This window comes from Drosophila arizonae, chromosome 3, assembly GCF_054131065.1.
Source record: "Drosophila arizonae isolate 15081-1271.41 chromosome 3, UAZ_ARI_1.0, whole genome shotgun sequence".
NCBI lineage: Eukaryota > Metazoa > Arthropoda > Insecta > Diptera > Drosophilidae > Drosophila > Drosophila arizonae.
The window spans coordinates 1218459-1234667 of record NC_142923.1 but is presented as its reverse complement, the minus strand read 5'-3'; the positions used below and the strand labels follow the sequence as shown (position 1 = coordinate 1234667).

Below are 16209 nucleotides of genomic sequence, written 5' to 3'. Positions count from 1 at the left end.
CTAAACACTTACTTATCTTTCATTTAAAACACTTCAGCTTTAATCAGTTTTCTGCGCGCCTAAGAGTATGCAATGGAAATTTACTAGAAAACATTTTTTTTTTCTTTTTTTTTTTAATATAGTTTTATTGCAGCTTTTGTCGAAAACTCTATAGCGCATTTATAAAGGAAAAAGAATTGCAATAATATTTCGTAGATTTTAGGTCTGCAATAGTGCATACTATATATACATATATGTTTACATCGACAATTACCTAATAGGCTTAACTTCACTCCTTCATTTCTCTCTCTCTCTTCATTCGTTCTATTAGCTCATGCGCTTTACCTAGCTAACTCAGCTTTCGTAGGTTTCTCATCGAAGAAACCTATTTTCTGCTTTCATCAAATTTATAGATAATCTTCTTTATTTTTCAATCTATCTGCTTGAGAGATCTTCGTGCTCATCTTGTTCTCTTTATAATGTTCATTATTTGATTATCTTTTTATTACCACTAGTTTCAGCTGATGTAGCTAGTGCCTTAATAAATATTTATTTATGATATATATATGAAGCGAAAATGTCTAGCCTGCTCTTAAAGTACTACATAGTACACATAGTATAGTCATTGCAAGTCATTCTTATTTGAAATTTAATTGATTATATAGCATATATATAAACTATAAGAGCTGTACGTACACTACTTAGAATTTCCTTATCTACATTAAAACATATATGTATATGTATATACATATTTGGATTCTATATCAATTAAAGTCCCTCATCTAATATGCCCATCTCGCAATCTTTGTTACTGGATATGCTATGGAGAGGCAACGTCTGCACCAGAATAGTAAAGCACACACACACGCACGCACACACACACACACACTCACTTGTGTACAGTCATGTATTTGAAAGCACAGTTGCATTGGCGACGCGACGCACGCGGTCGCTCAATATGAAAATTCTTGTACATGGCATAAAGTCCGGCGGGTTGGCCGCAGTTCCATTCAGTTCAGTTCAGGTTTGCGGCGACATTTGGGGCGGGGCTAAAAGGGAGGCGGCGCCTTGGTGTCAGTTGGTCTGCGGTCGGTTTGCGCTAAATTAAATTTTCGGTACACGGCGACCCCAAGCGTCCAACGGAGGGCGAGGGACGCGTTTCATAATGCGCCGAGTGTCGCCCAAAAAGTTGACTGCATACAATGGATACATTGAAATTCGAATTTTTATTTGGAAAGTTCTATGCGCGTATATCTCAAATCAACATCCCCATCCAAATACATTCCCAGGCCGGAGTCGGAGGACAGGGACAATTTGTTAGTCTGCTCGATTTTGTACTGGGATAAAATGCGTAGCAAAGCCATTTTCACACTTAGCAAGCCAACTCGCATGCCTGAAATATAAAAATTGAGATTTATGAGTTAATAAATTGTAAAGCTTTTATATATAGAAAAAAAGTTGTATATAAGAACTGTTTAAACTTTAAAGTGTATCTATACGTGTATGATTATAGCTTTTTATAATAGACGTATGAAGTTAAATGTAGACATTTTCAACAATAATAAATGGTCATATGTCATCGCTCCATATATGAACACTCACCCAGGCAGATGCGTGGTCCATCCCCGAAGGCCAAGAGGCAACCACGCTTGGTGAGCTCGCTGATGGCTTCATTGTCAAAGCGTTCGGGCCGAAACTCGTCAGGTTGAGGAAAATAGGCTTCATCGTGATGAAAGTGATACGCGGGTATTGCCACAGTGACGCCCGGCTCGACATTTAAGATTTTATCGTTGCCCAAGTCCATTTTCGTGGGCCTAGTGCAGATCTTGAGCAAGAAGCCAATCACGCTGGTCATACGCATCGATTCTGTGAATATATATGGAATATATATAAATAATAATTTACAAATATATTACTCATATTCATATAACAATATTTGATAGTTATTGTTTTCATATTAATGTTGGCATTTATATTCATTTCATTCATTCCCATTCACATTCATATTCAGACTTTTATTCATATTTACACCGTATTCAAATGCACATTCACACTCATATTCACATTCATACTCACATTCATGTTCAGATTCATATTCATATTCATATTCATATTCATATTCATATTCATATTCATATTCATATTCATATTCACATTCACATTCACACTCACATTCACATTCATACTCGCATTCATATTCATATTCATATTCATATTCATATTCACATTCACATTCATATTCACATTCACATTCACATTCACATTCACATTCACATTCATATTCATATTCACATTGACATTCACATTCATATTCACATTGACATTCCCATTTATACTCACATTCATATTCACATTCACATTCACACTCACATTCACACTCACATTGACATTCACATTGACATTCACATTCACATTGACATTCACTTTCATTCTATTATCATTCACTTTCACATTCATAGGGACATTCCCATTCTCATTCACAATCATATTCATTCACATATAGACCTATTCGGCAAGACTTATCAATGACGCCTCCATCAATGAATCATAACAGAACAAGTCAATATGGAGATGACAAGAGGTGGACAATAATCAAAAAGTTCCCATACCGTAAACACACTGATCGAGATAGGGTAGAGCATTCAGCTGTTCGTAGCTAATGCACTTATCAACGCCCAACGCAGTCAAGATTTCGGAGCGTAGCTTCTCCTGCTGCTCTGGATAAGCGCCCAGCTAATGAGGTCAAAATAACAGATTGTTGTGAAATAGTGAAATGAGATTAGGAAGACGTCTCTACTTGCCGTATAGAGCATATGATAGAGCACAGCGCTCGAGGTTTCGAAGCCATCCATCAGCACGGTCATAGCATGACCCACCATATCGTCCAGGCTGGCGCCCTTCTCCTGCAGCTGCAGCAGATGCGCCAAGTAATCTGAACGCTCTCCTCCACTGCCGCTCTGCCTCAGCTTGGCCGCATCCCGGGTGAGCTTCAGATAGAAATCATCCGCTGCCTGGGTAAAGAAACGCATGCGAAACAATCTCCGCACAATGGGCGCAATCGTCGTACGATTGAATCGCGTAATGCCCAGAAAGGCATGCGTAACCCACTCCGTGGAGATGCGCTGGAAGGAGCTCGTCTCCTTGACGCTGCCGGTCAAGGAGCCAGCATCGATGCCCCAGATAAAATCGCCCATAGCCTGAGCTGTGTAGCGATAGCAGAGCTGTCGGATAAGAAGATTTATATATAGATAGATACATAGATAGAGGGGGTTGATTCACTACTCACATCTCTGGTTTCGATGATATTGCTACCCCGCTCCTCGATGCAACTCTGCATGAAGCTGACGAGCTTCTCTCCCGTTTGCTCCCAAATGGCATAGGCCTGCTTCAGTTTATTGGGCGTTAGGCCTGCTCCGGCATTCACGCGGTGCTTCTTCCACTCATCGCCGGCGCTGAAGAAGGGATTGCGTGAGACGTACTTATCATAGTCCTTCGAGTGCGTCACATAGCTGCTCGTCACTGTGTCCCGAAAGTCGCTGAAATTCGTGACCAAGACCTCGTGCGCCAGCTGCGGATCGAGCACCAAGATCTGCGGCTGTCGTGTCAAGAATACGCCCACAGCTCGCTCCTTGCCCTTGTATTTGCTATAGATATATTATATATTATACATATATACATCACGTATAAGTATATAGCTCTATTTACTTGTAAATCTTGCCAATGTCCTCGATGAAGCTGCTGCCGCCTCCAAACAAGCCCGGATAGCTGCCGAGCAGAGTCAGCGGCTGGGCTGTCACCAGACCTCGTTTCGTCCAATAGCTATGGAACCAGGTGAGATACAGGTAAACCGCAGCAAAGGCCACATGCACAATGCCCAAGAGCACCCCAATCAGCGTCCACATTACGGCAGCTCGTTCGTTTAGCAACTGTTTGTTTAGTGCTCCGAGTGGAAATCTATTTGAGCTCTACTCGCTGATAATGGCTATATGATTACACATACACATGCATTTGTTCTATTATACTAGACTCGCATTATCTTGAGGCACGCTCACTCGACCCCTGTCGAGATCCCAACAATGTTTTCATTCGAGCTCACTTAGTCTGGCACTTGTTTACTCTAATATACAATAATTTAGTAATTCATGTAATTTATTATTATTATTCATAATATAATATATTATTATTATTCCTTACATATTTTAAATAGTGATAGAGATGTATGAATAATTTAATTTGAGCTTTATTACTTATTTGTTTTTTCTTAAAAAAAAAAATACAAAATTATTTTTATTACTTTTTATACCCTGAACCCATTGAAAATGGGAAATCAGGGTATAATGGTTTTGTGAAAAAGTATGTAACGGGCAGAAGGAGGCGTGGCAGACCCCACAAAGTATATATATTCTTGATCAGCGCGACCAGCTGAGTCGATATAGCCCTGTCCGTCTGTCCGTCCGTCCGTCCGTCCGTCCGTCCGTCCGTCTGTCCGTCCGTCCGTCCGTCCGTCCGTATGAGTGCGTCGATCTCAGAAGTTACAAGAGCTAGAGAGCTGAAATTTGGCATGCATACTCGTGAGTACCATACGCAGTACGAGTTTGTTTTATTTTTTCGATAAATTGTCCGATAACTTTTTTATCGAGAATAATCGAAAAATTGATTTTGTTTTTTCAGCCTAATTTGAACATTTTTAGACCTGGAGTCTTCAAATTTGCGTTGTATATAAAGTTAATCGATACAAAGATTTTGTAATTTACAGATTTTGGATACCACGCCCCCTTCTCCCCCAATTTGAAAAAAACGCATTTCAAGTACTAGAGACTTGTGCTTTGGAATGTACACACATATTTACCATATGATTACACTCTGAAAGTTTCATTAAGATCGTATGTCTACAAAAGAAATTATTCAACAAATAAATTCTCATAATATTGCCCACACTGCAGCGCAGCCCAAGCGCAGTCGCTGCTTACTGCGCAGTTAGCAGAGCGCAGGCTTATGCGTGCGTGTGGATACATATGTATGTATGGGTGCATAAAAGAAGTGCAGAATGATTAGAATATCAGCTTGGAGGGTTCAGGGTATCTCCTAGTCGAGCAGTCTCGACTAGAGTCTTCTTACTTGTTTTATTTTATTCCTATCATTTTAGTTTTTTTAGAATTAAAATTTAAAAATAGAAAATAAATAAATCTGTGAAATATAGCTTTATTTTATTCAACAAAGAAAAATATATGCAATATATGTATATATGTATGTACATATATACATTTAAATACATAGTGAAATCCCTATCAGTGATATGTATATACATATACAGTTGTAAACTCTTTTAAAACTTTCCACGCTCTATCAGTTCATCAATAAACAGTCAAATTTGCAGCTCTCAGCAAGACCTTTGCAATGCATTGCCCATCAATCATTGTATCAGATGCATGTATTAGCTTATTTATTATTCTTCTAAGGGAATTTACAGTCGCTTAAGCTAAGCAAATGTTGATATAATTAAATCTTTTATCTGTCCGTATGAGAGGGAATATGCATAAAGAACATGTAATGTGATCGATTGAGGGATTGATTTACTAGTTCAGAGACTGATTCAAGCTCTGTCATCAATCAGACTCTCAGTCCATATGATATCATATAATCTTCAATCCATCAATCAATCACATTATTTGCCTCTAAATTTGATCAATGTATATGAATTTAAAAAGATGTTATAATTTATAAACGCAATTTCTTTGCTTACTGATATCATGACAGCCAACATCAATCAGTCAATCACCCAATACACAATCGCATAATCTATAGAATTTCATCAGGGCCTTCAATGAACTGTGGGTTAGTGGACTCACTTGCTCTGGTTCCTACAAAGATAATGTTGAGTAATAATAGATGACCCAGTCAAGTTCTTTTAATCACTAAATGAACCAGTCCGAATCAGCTTGGAACTGGTTTCCCAAGAGAAATAGACCTTCCCGGCTTGACCCGTGAACGAGCATTTTTATAGACAAGTCAAAACATAACCTCTCACAATTTATTACGAGTCAATATACTCAAACCAGAACTTGACGTAATTTTGGTGGCACAACAACAGTTGAGTTGAGTCAAATCGAAATAGATAATTATATTTAATCGCTTTTTGAGGCTCGGCACATGCGATAGCTCTATTTGATTGGCATATCTCACTGCTAGTTGAAAACCTATTTCTATCGAACAAAGCGACGATATTCCAAATTGATATCACCTTGTAGTACGACTCCGAAGCCCGAATCTCCATCCGTGACTATCTTCTGCTTACTGCGCACAATTTGATAGTTGCTGATGATGTGAAACAGTGCGGACTTGAGAGTTAGCAGAGCCAGGCGCATACCTAAAATATCAGTCGATACATGGAGTATAAATAGATATACAGTTTGGCAAGAAAGTGTTTACACATAGGGAAAAATTTTTAATTTTTTACTTTGAAGCGAAATAAAAGCATTAAGAATATGCATATTCAATTTTTTTTTAAATGAAAATAGGTAAATTAGACTATAAACTATATTAGTAAGTAAAAAAAATTACAATATGTTTCCATTAACAAAAGAAAATAACAAAAAACAAAAGAAGTAACAAAAATCAGCTGACAAGAAAGTGTTTACACAACTAAAACAATTAATTCATTATAGTGTTTTAACTACTTTTTAGTTAAAACTAATCATTTTTTTGGCCACCTTTGGCATCTATGACTGCTCCCAAGCGTCTATTCATCGATTGGACCAAGTTTCTTACATATTCCACTGGGATATTTTGCCATTCCTCCAAAACATTGGTTTTCATTTCAGTTTTATTCTTTGGATGCCTCTGAGCGGGTAAAACTGCCACAGAGATTGGCCAAATGTTTTTGATTTCTTGGAAAACGGTATATAATATACTAAGCCGAGCAAAAAAAAGAGGATAGGCTTGAGTTAGAGGTTAAAGGTTAAAATTAAAGGACGGCCTCTTCTATTATCACCCAGGGTAGAGCGAATTACGCTCAGAAAAATGGACGAGAAACCAACTATTTTGATCAGGATGCTTGCCAGTGACCTGAAGGAGGAGTGTAGCATAACCATTTCCCGGGAAAGTGTCAGAAGAGCACTAAAAAGTAACGATCTGTCGTCCCGACTAGCCCGGAAAAAAACACTGATGTCGGCAGATCACGCTCAAAAGCGTCTAATGTTTGCTAAAATGCACGAAAATCAGCCAGATTCATATCGGGATGATGTAATATTTTGCGATGAATCCAAAAAGATGGTATATTATAAAAATGGTCCAACTAGAGAGTGGCGCAAGCCCCTAAAAGCCCTCGAGAAGAAAAATATAATACCGACTGTTGATTTTGGAAAGCGTTCGGTAATGGTCTGGGGGTGCATCTCAAGCAAAGCAGTTGGATATCTCTGTTTCATTGAGAACACCATGGATGTTGGACAGTATTTTCACATTTTGCGCACACATTTAGTAACCAGTGCCAACAAATTTGGATTCTTTGTCAATGGCTAACCAACTTTTAGGTTTTATCAAGACAAAGATTCAAACATAAGGCGCATATTGTGAGGTGCTGGCTTCTTTATAACTGGAAAAATGTGATGGATACGCAAGCTAAAGGCCCGGACTTAAGCCTCATTGAGAATTTGTGGGCTTATCTGAAGAAGAGGACCGCAAAGAGGTAACCAAAGAATAAAACTGAGCGAAAAACCAATGTTTTGGAGGAATGGCAAAATATCCCAGTGGAATATGTAAGAAACTTGGTCCAATCGATGAATAGACGCTTGGGAGCAGTCATAGATGCCAAAGGTGGCCAAAAAAATGATTAGTTTTAACTAAAAAGTAGTTAAAACACTATAATGAATTAATTGTTTTAGTTGTGTAAACACTTTCTTGTCAGCTGATTTTTGTTACTTCTTTTGTTTTTTGTTATTTTCTTTTGTTAATGGAAACATATTGTAATTTTTTTTACTTACTAATATAGTTTATAGTCTAATTTACCTATTTTCATTTAAAAAAAATTGAATATGCATATTCTTAATGCTTTTATTTCGCTTCAAAGTAAAAAATTAAAATTTTTTCCCTATGTGTAAACACTTTCTTGCCAAACTGTATATCCAGGGTTCGACTTACCCATGCATATGCGTGGACCATCGCTGAAGGGCAACAGAATGCCTTGCTGTACCATCTTGATGTGCTCCCCATTATTGAACCGTTCAGGTCTGAATGCTTCTGGATCGGGAAAGTATTTGGCATCGTGGTGAAATTGATAATTGGGTATCATAACGGTCATGCCCTCCTCCACCTCCACTCGCCTATTCTCGCTCAACTGTATAAACGTGGACTCTGTGCAGATTTTCGTGTATTGAGGTATCAAACTGCTCAAGCGCAACGATTCTGAAAAAATAAATTGATATAGATTGATTATGGATTTGATCTAAAAAAGTATTAATTTTTTTATCATATCTATACAATGAGAAAAGATTTAGAGAGTAGCCGACTAGAATATACCAGGGTATTTTATTTACTATTTATTTATTTAATTAAAAAAAAAAAAGAACTATCTAAAATAATATAAATATTTGTCAATACTTTGTCTATCTCTTAAATTTCTTTCAGCTTCCCTTTACTGGGTATATAATGCATACGCACCGTAGACAACCTGCTCCAGGTAGGGCAACTGGCTTAGCTTGTCGTAGTCCAGGGATTTCTCGTGCTCCGTGTTCTGGCGCAACTCCATGCGCAGCTTCTGCTGAGCAGAGGGAAACTCCGACAGCTGAAAGAATTTTTAATTAGATTTGATATACAAGCATAAATGTAATTCTGGCTTACATAATAGAGCGCGTGAAGCAGCGCAGTTCCGGTGGTATCGTAGCCATCCAGCATCACGGTCAGCGCATGGCCCACTAGATCATCATGCGAGGCATTCTTTTCGTCGCGCAGCTTCAGCAGATGCGATAGATAGTCTACGCGTTGCGGTTCTTCGCCTGTCTTCAAGCGCAAGTTAATCGATTCCTTGGTCAGGTTCGAAAAGAACTCATCCGTGTCCTTGGGATAGAAGCGCAAGCGCAAGAGCAGCCGAGTAAACGGAGCTATAATCGATGCCATAAAGATGGAGATCATGTAGAAGGCATAATTGGTCCACTTGCTGGCCATCTGCTGCACCTTGTTGGGCTCCCCCGTGTGGCGAGTCAAGGTGCCCGCATCGATGCCCCATATGAAATCACACATCACATCGGCTGTATATCGAAAGCAGAGCTGGAAATGGGGTGTATTAGTTTGTGATTGATAAGGGGAGAGAGAGTAAGATAGAGAGAGAAAAAATATTAGATAAGGAAGTGAGAAATGAAGGAAAAGAAAAAGATAAGACGGAAGAGGGGAAAGGGAAAAGAGAAGAAACGTTCTGGTTCCTCTCTTGTAAGAAAGAATAGAGAAGAGAAAATACCCAAGAAGGAAGGCAGAAAACAAAAGAGAAACGAAAGCCTCAATATGGCTTTATCTGACTTGAGATCGAATTTATATTATCTTTTGACTACTGCTATCATTTTCTCAAAACATAGGTTGTTCGATAAATAGGTTTATAATACATGATTAAAGAAGAAATAGAGATGCTTCACAAGACTTATATGTATATGAAATATAATATTAAATAAACTGTTCATACCCTATATAAGCATATTGTATTTGATTTAGGATCTCTATTAAATATGATGAAGAAACTGTACATACCCTAAAACCATAACTAAGTTTCTAAGAACTTTTATTAGAAATAAAAAATTCTAAACATTTAATTCGACAGAAATTCCCATATTCAATTTCCCACTATCAAATATCACGACTATCAAATATTTCTGTAAATTTCGCCCAATTGGTTTACTCACATCTCTGGTCTCCAACATATTATTGTTTAGCTGCTCCGTCATGTACTTGGTCAACTTCCTGCCGCTCTGCTCCCAAATACTATAGCCACGTTTCAAGCGATTCGCCGATAGCCCAGCTTGAGCCTCGGAACGCAGACGTCGCCAGGTGTCGCCGGATGCCCAGAAGGGATTACGCCTGGCGTACTTGTCCCACTTGGCATGCTGCATATAGGAGCTGGTCAGCGAGTCCTTGAAGCAGCGGAAGTTACCCACGAGAATCTCATGGGCCAGCTTGGGATCGAGCACCAGGATTTGGGGCTGTCTCGTAACAAAAACGCCCACAGCGCGATGTTTGCCTTTATACTTACTGAAGGGAGCGAGATATATATATATATATATATATATATATATATATATATATATATATATATATATATATATATATATATATATATATATATATATATATATATATATATATATATATATAAATATATATATATATATATATATATATATAAATATATATATATATATGGTATATAATATCTGGTGCATGTATACCTACTTGTAGATGTTTTGCACCTCCACAACCAGATTGCTCTTGCGGGTAAGCAGCCCCGGATAGGTGCCCAGCAGAGTCAGCGGCTTCGCCGTGATCAAGCCCCGCTTGCTCCAGTACTTGTGGTGCCAGGTGAGGTAGACGTAGAGGGGCAGCAGCAGTATGTGCAAGAGTATGAGTATTAGGGTGACCATTATATAGATGTTGCCACGCCTCGCATTACGACAGCCCCAGCCTCCAGTTCTCAACTGAGCCTCCTCCGCTGGCGCAGCCGCTTTTGAATACACCTCGATGCTCGATGGCAACATGTTCGCTCATCTTAGCAACAAAACTCACTCAATGTAAAAATACACATGTGTATATAAATATAACTTATATATATATATGTATATATATATATATATATATTTGAGATTATTAAACTATGTGAATTTGTATTTGTTTTGTTTCATTATTTGCCTTGACATTAGATTCATAAACAAACATATTTTAAGACTCAACTAGACGAATGAATTCAACTCGCGATAACCGTTCGTCTCCCAGAGTTTCGCTTTTGATTTATTTACGACGGACAACAATTACCCGGCATTGCCGTGCTGAAAGTTAAAATAAATAATTATTTAATATATTTTAATTTATATTTTTTATTTTATTTTGCATTTTACTTTAACTTTATAAAAAAAAATTTTACTTATTTTATGGATAATATATTGTATTCAAAGAAGTTTTTACAGATCTTAGAACTCTCTATTGTCCATCCTGTTAGATATTACTTTTAGCTATCATTAGTATCGTTTGTTATTGTTTACTTTAATACAGATAGCATATGAAACATTAAGTGAAGAAAAATGTGCCTTACAACTCAGAATCAATTTTATGGAGCTATACATATTTGTTATCTCAATTTGAAATTACATAAATATATATATAAAATGTATACATAATTTCGCATTTTTTTTTTTTTTTAATATGATGCATGTCTTTTTTTCATTTATATATAGTTATTTTTATCTTTTAAGTACAAATATGTATATATTTATTATTTGACATTATTTTGTTATATAATTTTATATGATAATATTTTATTTTCAACATCATCTAAATGAATCGTTTTTTTTTACAGTCTGTCTGGCGTATTATCTTATCAGTACCTCGCACAAGACTCAACGAATGGGTTTTATATATTTTGTTGTTAATCCAATAAAAAAAAATTATTTTTTCAAGCAGCAAGGAGGCATACTAATACAAAATTAAAATTTATAAAAAAATAATAATTATTATTTATTTAATATGCATTAATAGATCAAATATAGTTCTTTTCGGCCTTAGCTAAAAATATAAAAACTTTTTTTAATATATAATATATTAATATATAAAAAAAAAAAAAAAGAGAATATTATAAAGGTGATTTACAGTATAACTCTCGCTTAAGCAAAAGTCTGGATTGGCATGCAGCAGCGCGTTAAGCTTTATCAGTTGACACAATTATCGGAATAAAGAAAGACCTTATCAACAAGGTGGCCGAGAGTAAAATGTACAGACAAAAGTGGCACATAATATGCTAATTACAATCGTTTTAATGGGCTTCACATATAAACATTTTATCACGTTCCATATAAACAATTAGCTGCTAGAAAATAAAAAAGTTTTTTTGTTTCGCTAGCTTCGTGTCTTATCGACGCGAGTGGCTTTAATCCGCCACCATCAACCACTGTTGCTGTTTTTTTTTTTTTTTTTTTTTTTTTTTTTTGGTTTATTTTAGTCATTCAGGAAAATGAAATGAGTATATTGGTTTTGTACAATGCCTGTCTTGCTGACTGTCCGTTCGTCTGTCCGACTTAGCTAGTGATTTAAGGCTTGCATAAAATATTACAATTTTCCCAATCCGCCCACTATGGGCGTGGCAAATCAGAAAATTAAGAATCCCAGAAGCCATGACAGTCGAGCTACTAGAAAGTTCACAACACTAAGTCAAACAACCAGTAAGACAATAATATATGTATATATACTAATTGGGGGCGTGGCAAATGAGAAAATGGGTATGTCGCAGTCGGTAACTCCCGACTGCAAATTTTATTTTTTTTTTTTTGTGGTGTTGGTGCTTGGGCTCGCTTATCAGTTGGTTAATTTATAACCATATGACTGAAAGAAAAATGTTTAATGGGAGCTGTGGAGCTTGATAAACAAAAGGCATTGTTATTTATATTTTTAATAATAAAAAGATAACTGTGTGTGGTTTGTAATTGTAATTGACATTCAAGTCCCTAAAGCGAATGATCTCTGGCTGACATTATAGACAAAACTGCCAATTAAATAATTACAAAACATTTTTAAAACTATAATAAAAGTTAGTAAAAATAAAAAAAAATACACATTGAATATTAAATTTATAAGCTTAAATATTTGTACATAAAGAAATACTTAAAGCGAATTGGACTATCTCTATGAAACTTGTAAATCGTTATCATAACATGGGAATACATGCATCCAAAGCACAAGTCTCTACGCCTTCTACAAATATGTGGGTGAGGGGGTGGATATAGGGGTGAGGTTAAATTAAAACAACAACCGAAATTATATAAAATACATAAAAGTTTACTTTTTAAGTTTGGAGACTGTAGATCTAAAAGTGTAGGAGATATAATTAAATAACTAAATTTTGATAAGGTTTTTAATCGATAACAAAATATCGGGAGTAGTTCTCGTTTTTTGGAAAAAAAAATCACGCGCATATCGTGATATACACGAACCTAGGAAAAATTTCAGTCCTAACTCCTATATCTGAGATCAACGCGTTCATACATACGGACGGATCTACTCAGCTCATCTCCCTGATCAAGAATATATATACTTTGTGGGGTCTGCCACGCCTCCTTCTGCCTGTTACATACTTTTAACAAAACCATTATACCCTGATTTCCCATTTTCAGGGTTCAGGGTATAATAAATTAAATTTAAATAATTTAAAAAAATTATATTTAAATTTTACAAAAATGCCACAAAACTAAAACAAATTTCCTTAATAATTTTTATATTATAAGATTTAAGTATTTAAAAAAGGCCAAAAATTCAATTTTAGTACAAATTAGAAACACGAGCTCTTAAGTAATTAAAAATATAAAAACAAATTTCACATTTAAGCACAATTTTGTTGTAAACATCATTAGGTCGTACAGCACTGTTTAATTGCGTGTCCTTGCATGCCCTTGCTCTAAGGGACGCGTTCTCTCTAAGCAGTCTTTAAATTGGGAGATAAACCACACGACAATTGAATCTGAATCTCAAAATGTTCCCATCTCTTCGTTTGCTTCTTCTTCCTCTTCTGTTTTTTTTCGACTTCCGGTTCAAACAATAACAATAATTTGCAATTTAAAAAAAAACAATGCAGAGTATAACAGTAAATGAAGATCCTTCGGCCAAGCACTAGCTGCGCTCGTACTTGCAGATGACCGCGAACATCTTGTCGCCGCCCAGATACTTGGCCAGCCAGCGGTTCTTGACCACGGCCAGCTTGAGGGTCTCGCACGCGAACTGGGCATTCAGATTGGTGTGGAGGGCCCGGCCCATGCCCTCGATAACAAGCAGATCAGTCTCATTGGCAGCGATGGCGTCGCACAGCTCCCGGGGCAGCGTGCGCATGTCCAGGCAGGGTCCGCTCTGTCCGTTGGCGTACACCAGCAGGCGACCCGAGCGCCAGGCGCTGTCCAGGACATCGCACTGGCAGGCACAATCGTCCAGCAGTTCGCTCAGCTCCCGGCTGGTCACATCGTTCAGCGACGGTTCGCTGTTGGCGCAGAGCAGCACCTTGGTGCCACGTCGCAGCAGCTCGCGCGCAAAGGGCAGCACCCCGAGGACGACATCCACGCCGCTGTTGTCCACAAAGATGACGGCGCACTTGTGTGCCGGACTCAGATGCAGCCGCTGCAGCCAAGCATCCAGATTGTCCAGCAGCCAGGGCCGCTGCTCGATGCGCTCCAGCGCCGCATGCAGCCCGAAATTGCTGTCCTGCTCCAATATGGTAGCTATGGCCTGGGCACCCCAGTCGAACATGTTGCCAGCCAGAACACCGCGCACCAGCTCCGTCCAGCGCGCGTCTTCATTGGCAATGTCGTCGATCTCCTGCAGGCGCTGCTTCAGTCTGGCCTTGGCCGAGGCATTTTCTTGCTGCTTCTGCCGCAGCCAAGGGTCTGTGAAGCCGTATCGCCTCAGCATTGTCTCATTTAACTTGAGCAACTCGCTGGTGCCGAGCACCACCTTGCCCCGGTTGTTGGCTATGTTATTCTGGTGCTCCTCCAGCTGGCACAGATATGCGGCCTGGAACTGCGCTGCCCGCTGCTCGGCCGTGTCATCGTCCAGCTGGCTGTTTGCTGCCTGTTTGGCGAATTTGCCCACCAATTCGCGGAAGCAGGGGAACCAGTAGGCCGCCGCCTTGGCATCTGTGTTGAGATCCAGCGTGTCGGGCTGATAATTGGCAGCATCCTGCAGAAGCGTACAGCTGTGCATGTTTCGCTTGAACAGTGGGCGCGTGTAACGTAACAAAATGCTGACGGCCGTCTTGTTGCTGTGTGTCTTGCTATTGATGTTGCCGTTTGTTGAAATCCAAGTGCGCACTAATAATGCCTATCGAATGTAAATTCGTTTCGTTTCGTTTTCTTATTTTTTTTTTTTTTTTGTGTGTGTGTTTTTTATCACAACCGTCGTACATTGGACAGCACTGGCAGGGTAACAACAAACGCATTTTGCACCAAACAGCTGATGAAACAAAAAATTACGTTAACACGTGATTGGCAAGTGCAAAGTAAGCCGTGTGTTTACCAGCCAAAATATTGACCCATTAATTTATGTAAACCATATTAGACTTTTCGCATAATGTTCTATTATTTTTTTTTTTTTTGTATATTTCAATAATTATCTTGATTCTTTTACTGTTAATTATATGTTTGCGAATTTTGAATACACATATATTTGCCGCCTTTTCACATTGCACAGCGTTTAGCTTTTGTCTATATGCTGTGAGCAAGCGCAGCCTACTTCACGTCATGGATTTGACAGGCCGTCTCTTTCCTGTTGAATTTTTTGACAAATCAACAACTTAAAAATGGTACGAATTGATAAAAATCGTTAAATATTCAAGTAATCGCTGCTTTTTGTTAACTTAAATAACTGTTGAATGATTAAGCAAACAATGTGGCATTAGTTGACAATGTAATTTGTATACTAAAGTGCTGAAGATAATTGTGCTACTGAATTTATACTAAAGCTGATCTATCTTATTCTCTAATCAGGCCAAGCGCACCAAGAAGGTTGGAATCGTTGGTAAATATGGTACCCGTTATGGTGCCTCGCTGCGTAAGATGGTCAAGAAGATGGAAATCACGCAGCACAGCAAATATACCTGCTCTTTCTGCGGCAAGGTGAGCAGGCATTAAATTCGAATTCAATGTTCGAGTTTCAAAATAGAAATTCTTTCCGCCCTCTAGGATTCCATGAAGCGCTCCGTCGTCGGCATCTGGTCGTGTAAGCGTTGCAAGCGCACCGTTGCTGGCGGTGCCTGGGTCTACTCCACGACCGCTGCCGCCTCAGTGCGCTCCGCCGTGCGTCGTCTGCGTGAGACGAAGGAACAGTAAAAACACAACAAAATGCTCCGTTACGTTTAGAAGTTCCCGTAGTTTTATAGACGACACGCAATTTTTCTGTGGTTTGCGCCGCGCCGGTTGAAAGAAAAGTTCTTGCTTTTACTCTCTAAAAGCATAAAGTGAAGAAAAAAATATAAATAAAAAAATGGTTTTTACTTTCTAACAGTAA

The 16209-nt window shown here is 38.2% G+C and overlaps 4 protein-coding genes across 4 annotated transcripts; 1 reads left to right on the top strand and 3 right to left on the bottom strand.

Moving 5' to 3' along the window:
* Positions 1-1186: 1186 nt before the first annotated feature.
* Cyp309a1 (Cytochrome P450 309a1) lies at positions 1187-3926 on the bottom strand. The gene is made up of 6 exons (XM_018001162.2): positions 3685-3926; positions 3266-3623; positions 2781-3200; positions 2589-2712; positions 1582-1845; positions 1187-1372 (listed from the first exon to the last, which is right to left on the bottom strand). Exons 1-6 carry the CDS (start codon positions 3879-3881, stop codon positions 1206-1208), a joined length of 1530 nt encoding a protein of 509 aa, XP_017856651.2. The 5' UTR covers positions 3882-3926; the 3' UTR covers positions 1187-1205.
* Positions 3927-5996: 2070 nt separating this feature from the next.
* On the bottom strand, positions 5997-10868 carry Cyp309a2 (Cytochrome P450 309a2). Its single transcript, XM_089464478.1, has 6 exons — positions 10411-10868; positions 9864-10209; positions 8815-9240; positions 8635-8758; positions 8116-8379; positions 5997-6346 (listed from the first exon to the last, which is right to left on the bottom strand). Exons 1-6 carry the CDS (start codon positions 10710-10712, stop codon positions 6183-6185), a joined length of 1626 nt encoding a protein of 541 aa, XP_089320604.1. The 5' UTR covers positions 10713-10868; the 3' UTR covers positions 5997-6182.
* Positions 10869-13363: 2495 nt separating this feature from the next.
* LOC108611212 (4'-phosphopantetheine phosphatase) lies at positions 13364-15368 on the bottom strand. Its single transcript, XM_018003719.2, has 2 exons — positions 15220-15368; positions 13364-15156 (listed from the first exon to the last, which is right to left on the bottom strand). Exon 2 carries the CDS (start codon positions 14905-14907, stop codon positions 13828-13830), a length of 1080 nt encoding a protein of 359 aa, XP_017859208.1. The 5' UTR covers positions 14908-15156; positions 15220-15368; the 3' UTR covers positions 13364-13827.
* Positions 15358-16209, top strand: RpL37A (ribosomal protein L37A). The gene is made up of 3 exons (XM_018003720.2): positions 15358-15505; positions 15690-15818; positions 15885-16209. Exons 1-3 carry the CDS (start codon positions 15503-15505, stop codon positions 16029-16031), a joined length of 279 nt encoding a protein of 92 aa, XP_017859209.1. The 5' UTR covers positions 15358-15502; the 3' UTR covers positions 16032-16209.

Bases quoted from the DNA above. Each gene is read 5' to 3' on its own strand.
- Cyp309a1 (XM_018001162.2), bottom strand. From the start codon at position 3,881: ATGTGGACGCTGATTGGGGTGCTCTTGGGCATTGTGCATGTGGCCTTT. The intron at 3,624-3,684 runs GTAAATAGAGCT...ATATATCTATAG, and splicing joins GACATTGGCAAGATTTACAA to CAAATACAAGGGCAAGGAGC. The intron at 1,373-1,581 runs GTGAGTGTTCAT...TTTATATTTCAG, and splicing joins TGGACCACGCATCTGCCTGG to GCATGCGAGTTGGCTTGCTA.
- Cyp309a2 (XM_089464478.1), bottom strand. From the start codon at position 10,712: ATGTTGCCATCGAGCATCGAGGTGTATTCAAAAGCGGCTGCGCCAGCG. The intron at 10,210-10,410 runs GTAGGTATACAT...CGCTCCCTTCAG, and splicing joins GAGGTGCAAAACATCTACAA to TAAGTATAAAGGCAAACATC. The intron at 8,380-8,634 runs GTGCGTATGCAT...TTATTTTTTCAG, and splicing joins CCTGGAGCAGGTTGTCTACG to AATCGTTGCGCTTGAGCAGT.
- LOC108611212 (XM_018003719.2), bottom strand. From the start codon at position 14,907: ATGCACAGCTGTACGCTTCTGCAGGATGCTGCCAATTATCAGCCCGAC.
- RpL37A (XM_018003720.2), top strand. The intron at 15,819-15,884 runs GTGAGCAGGCAT...TCCGCCCTCTAG, and splicing joins CCTGCTCTTTCTGCGGCAAG to GATTCCATGAAGCGCTCCGT.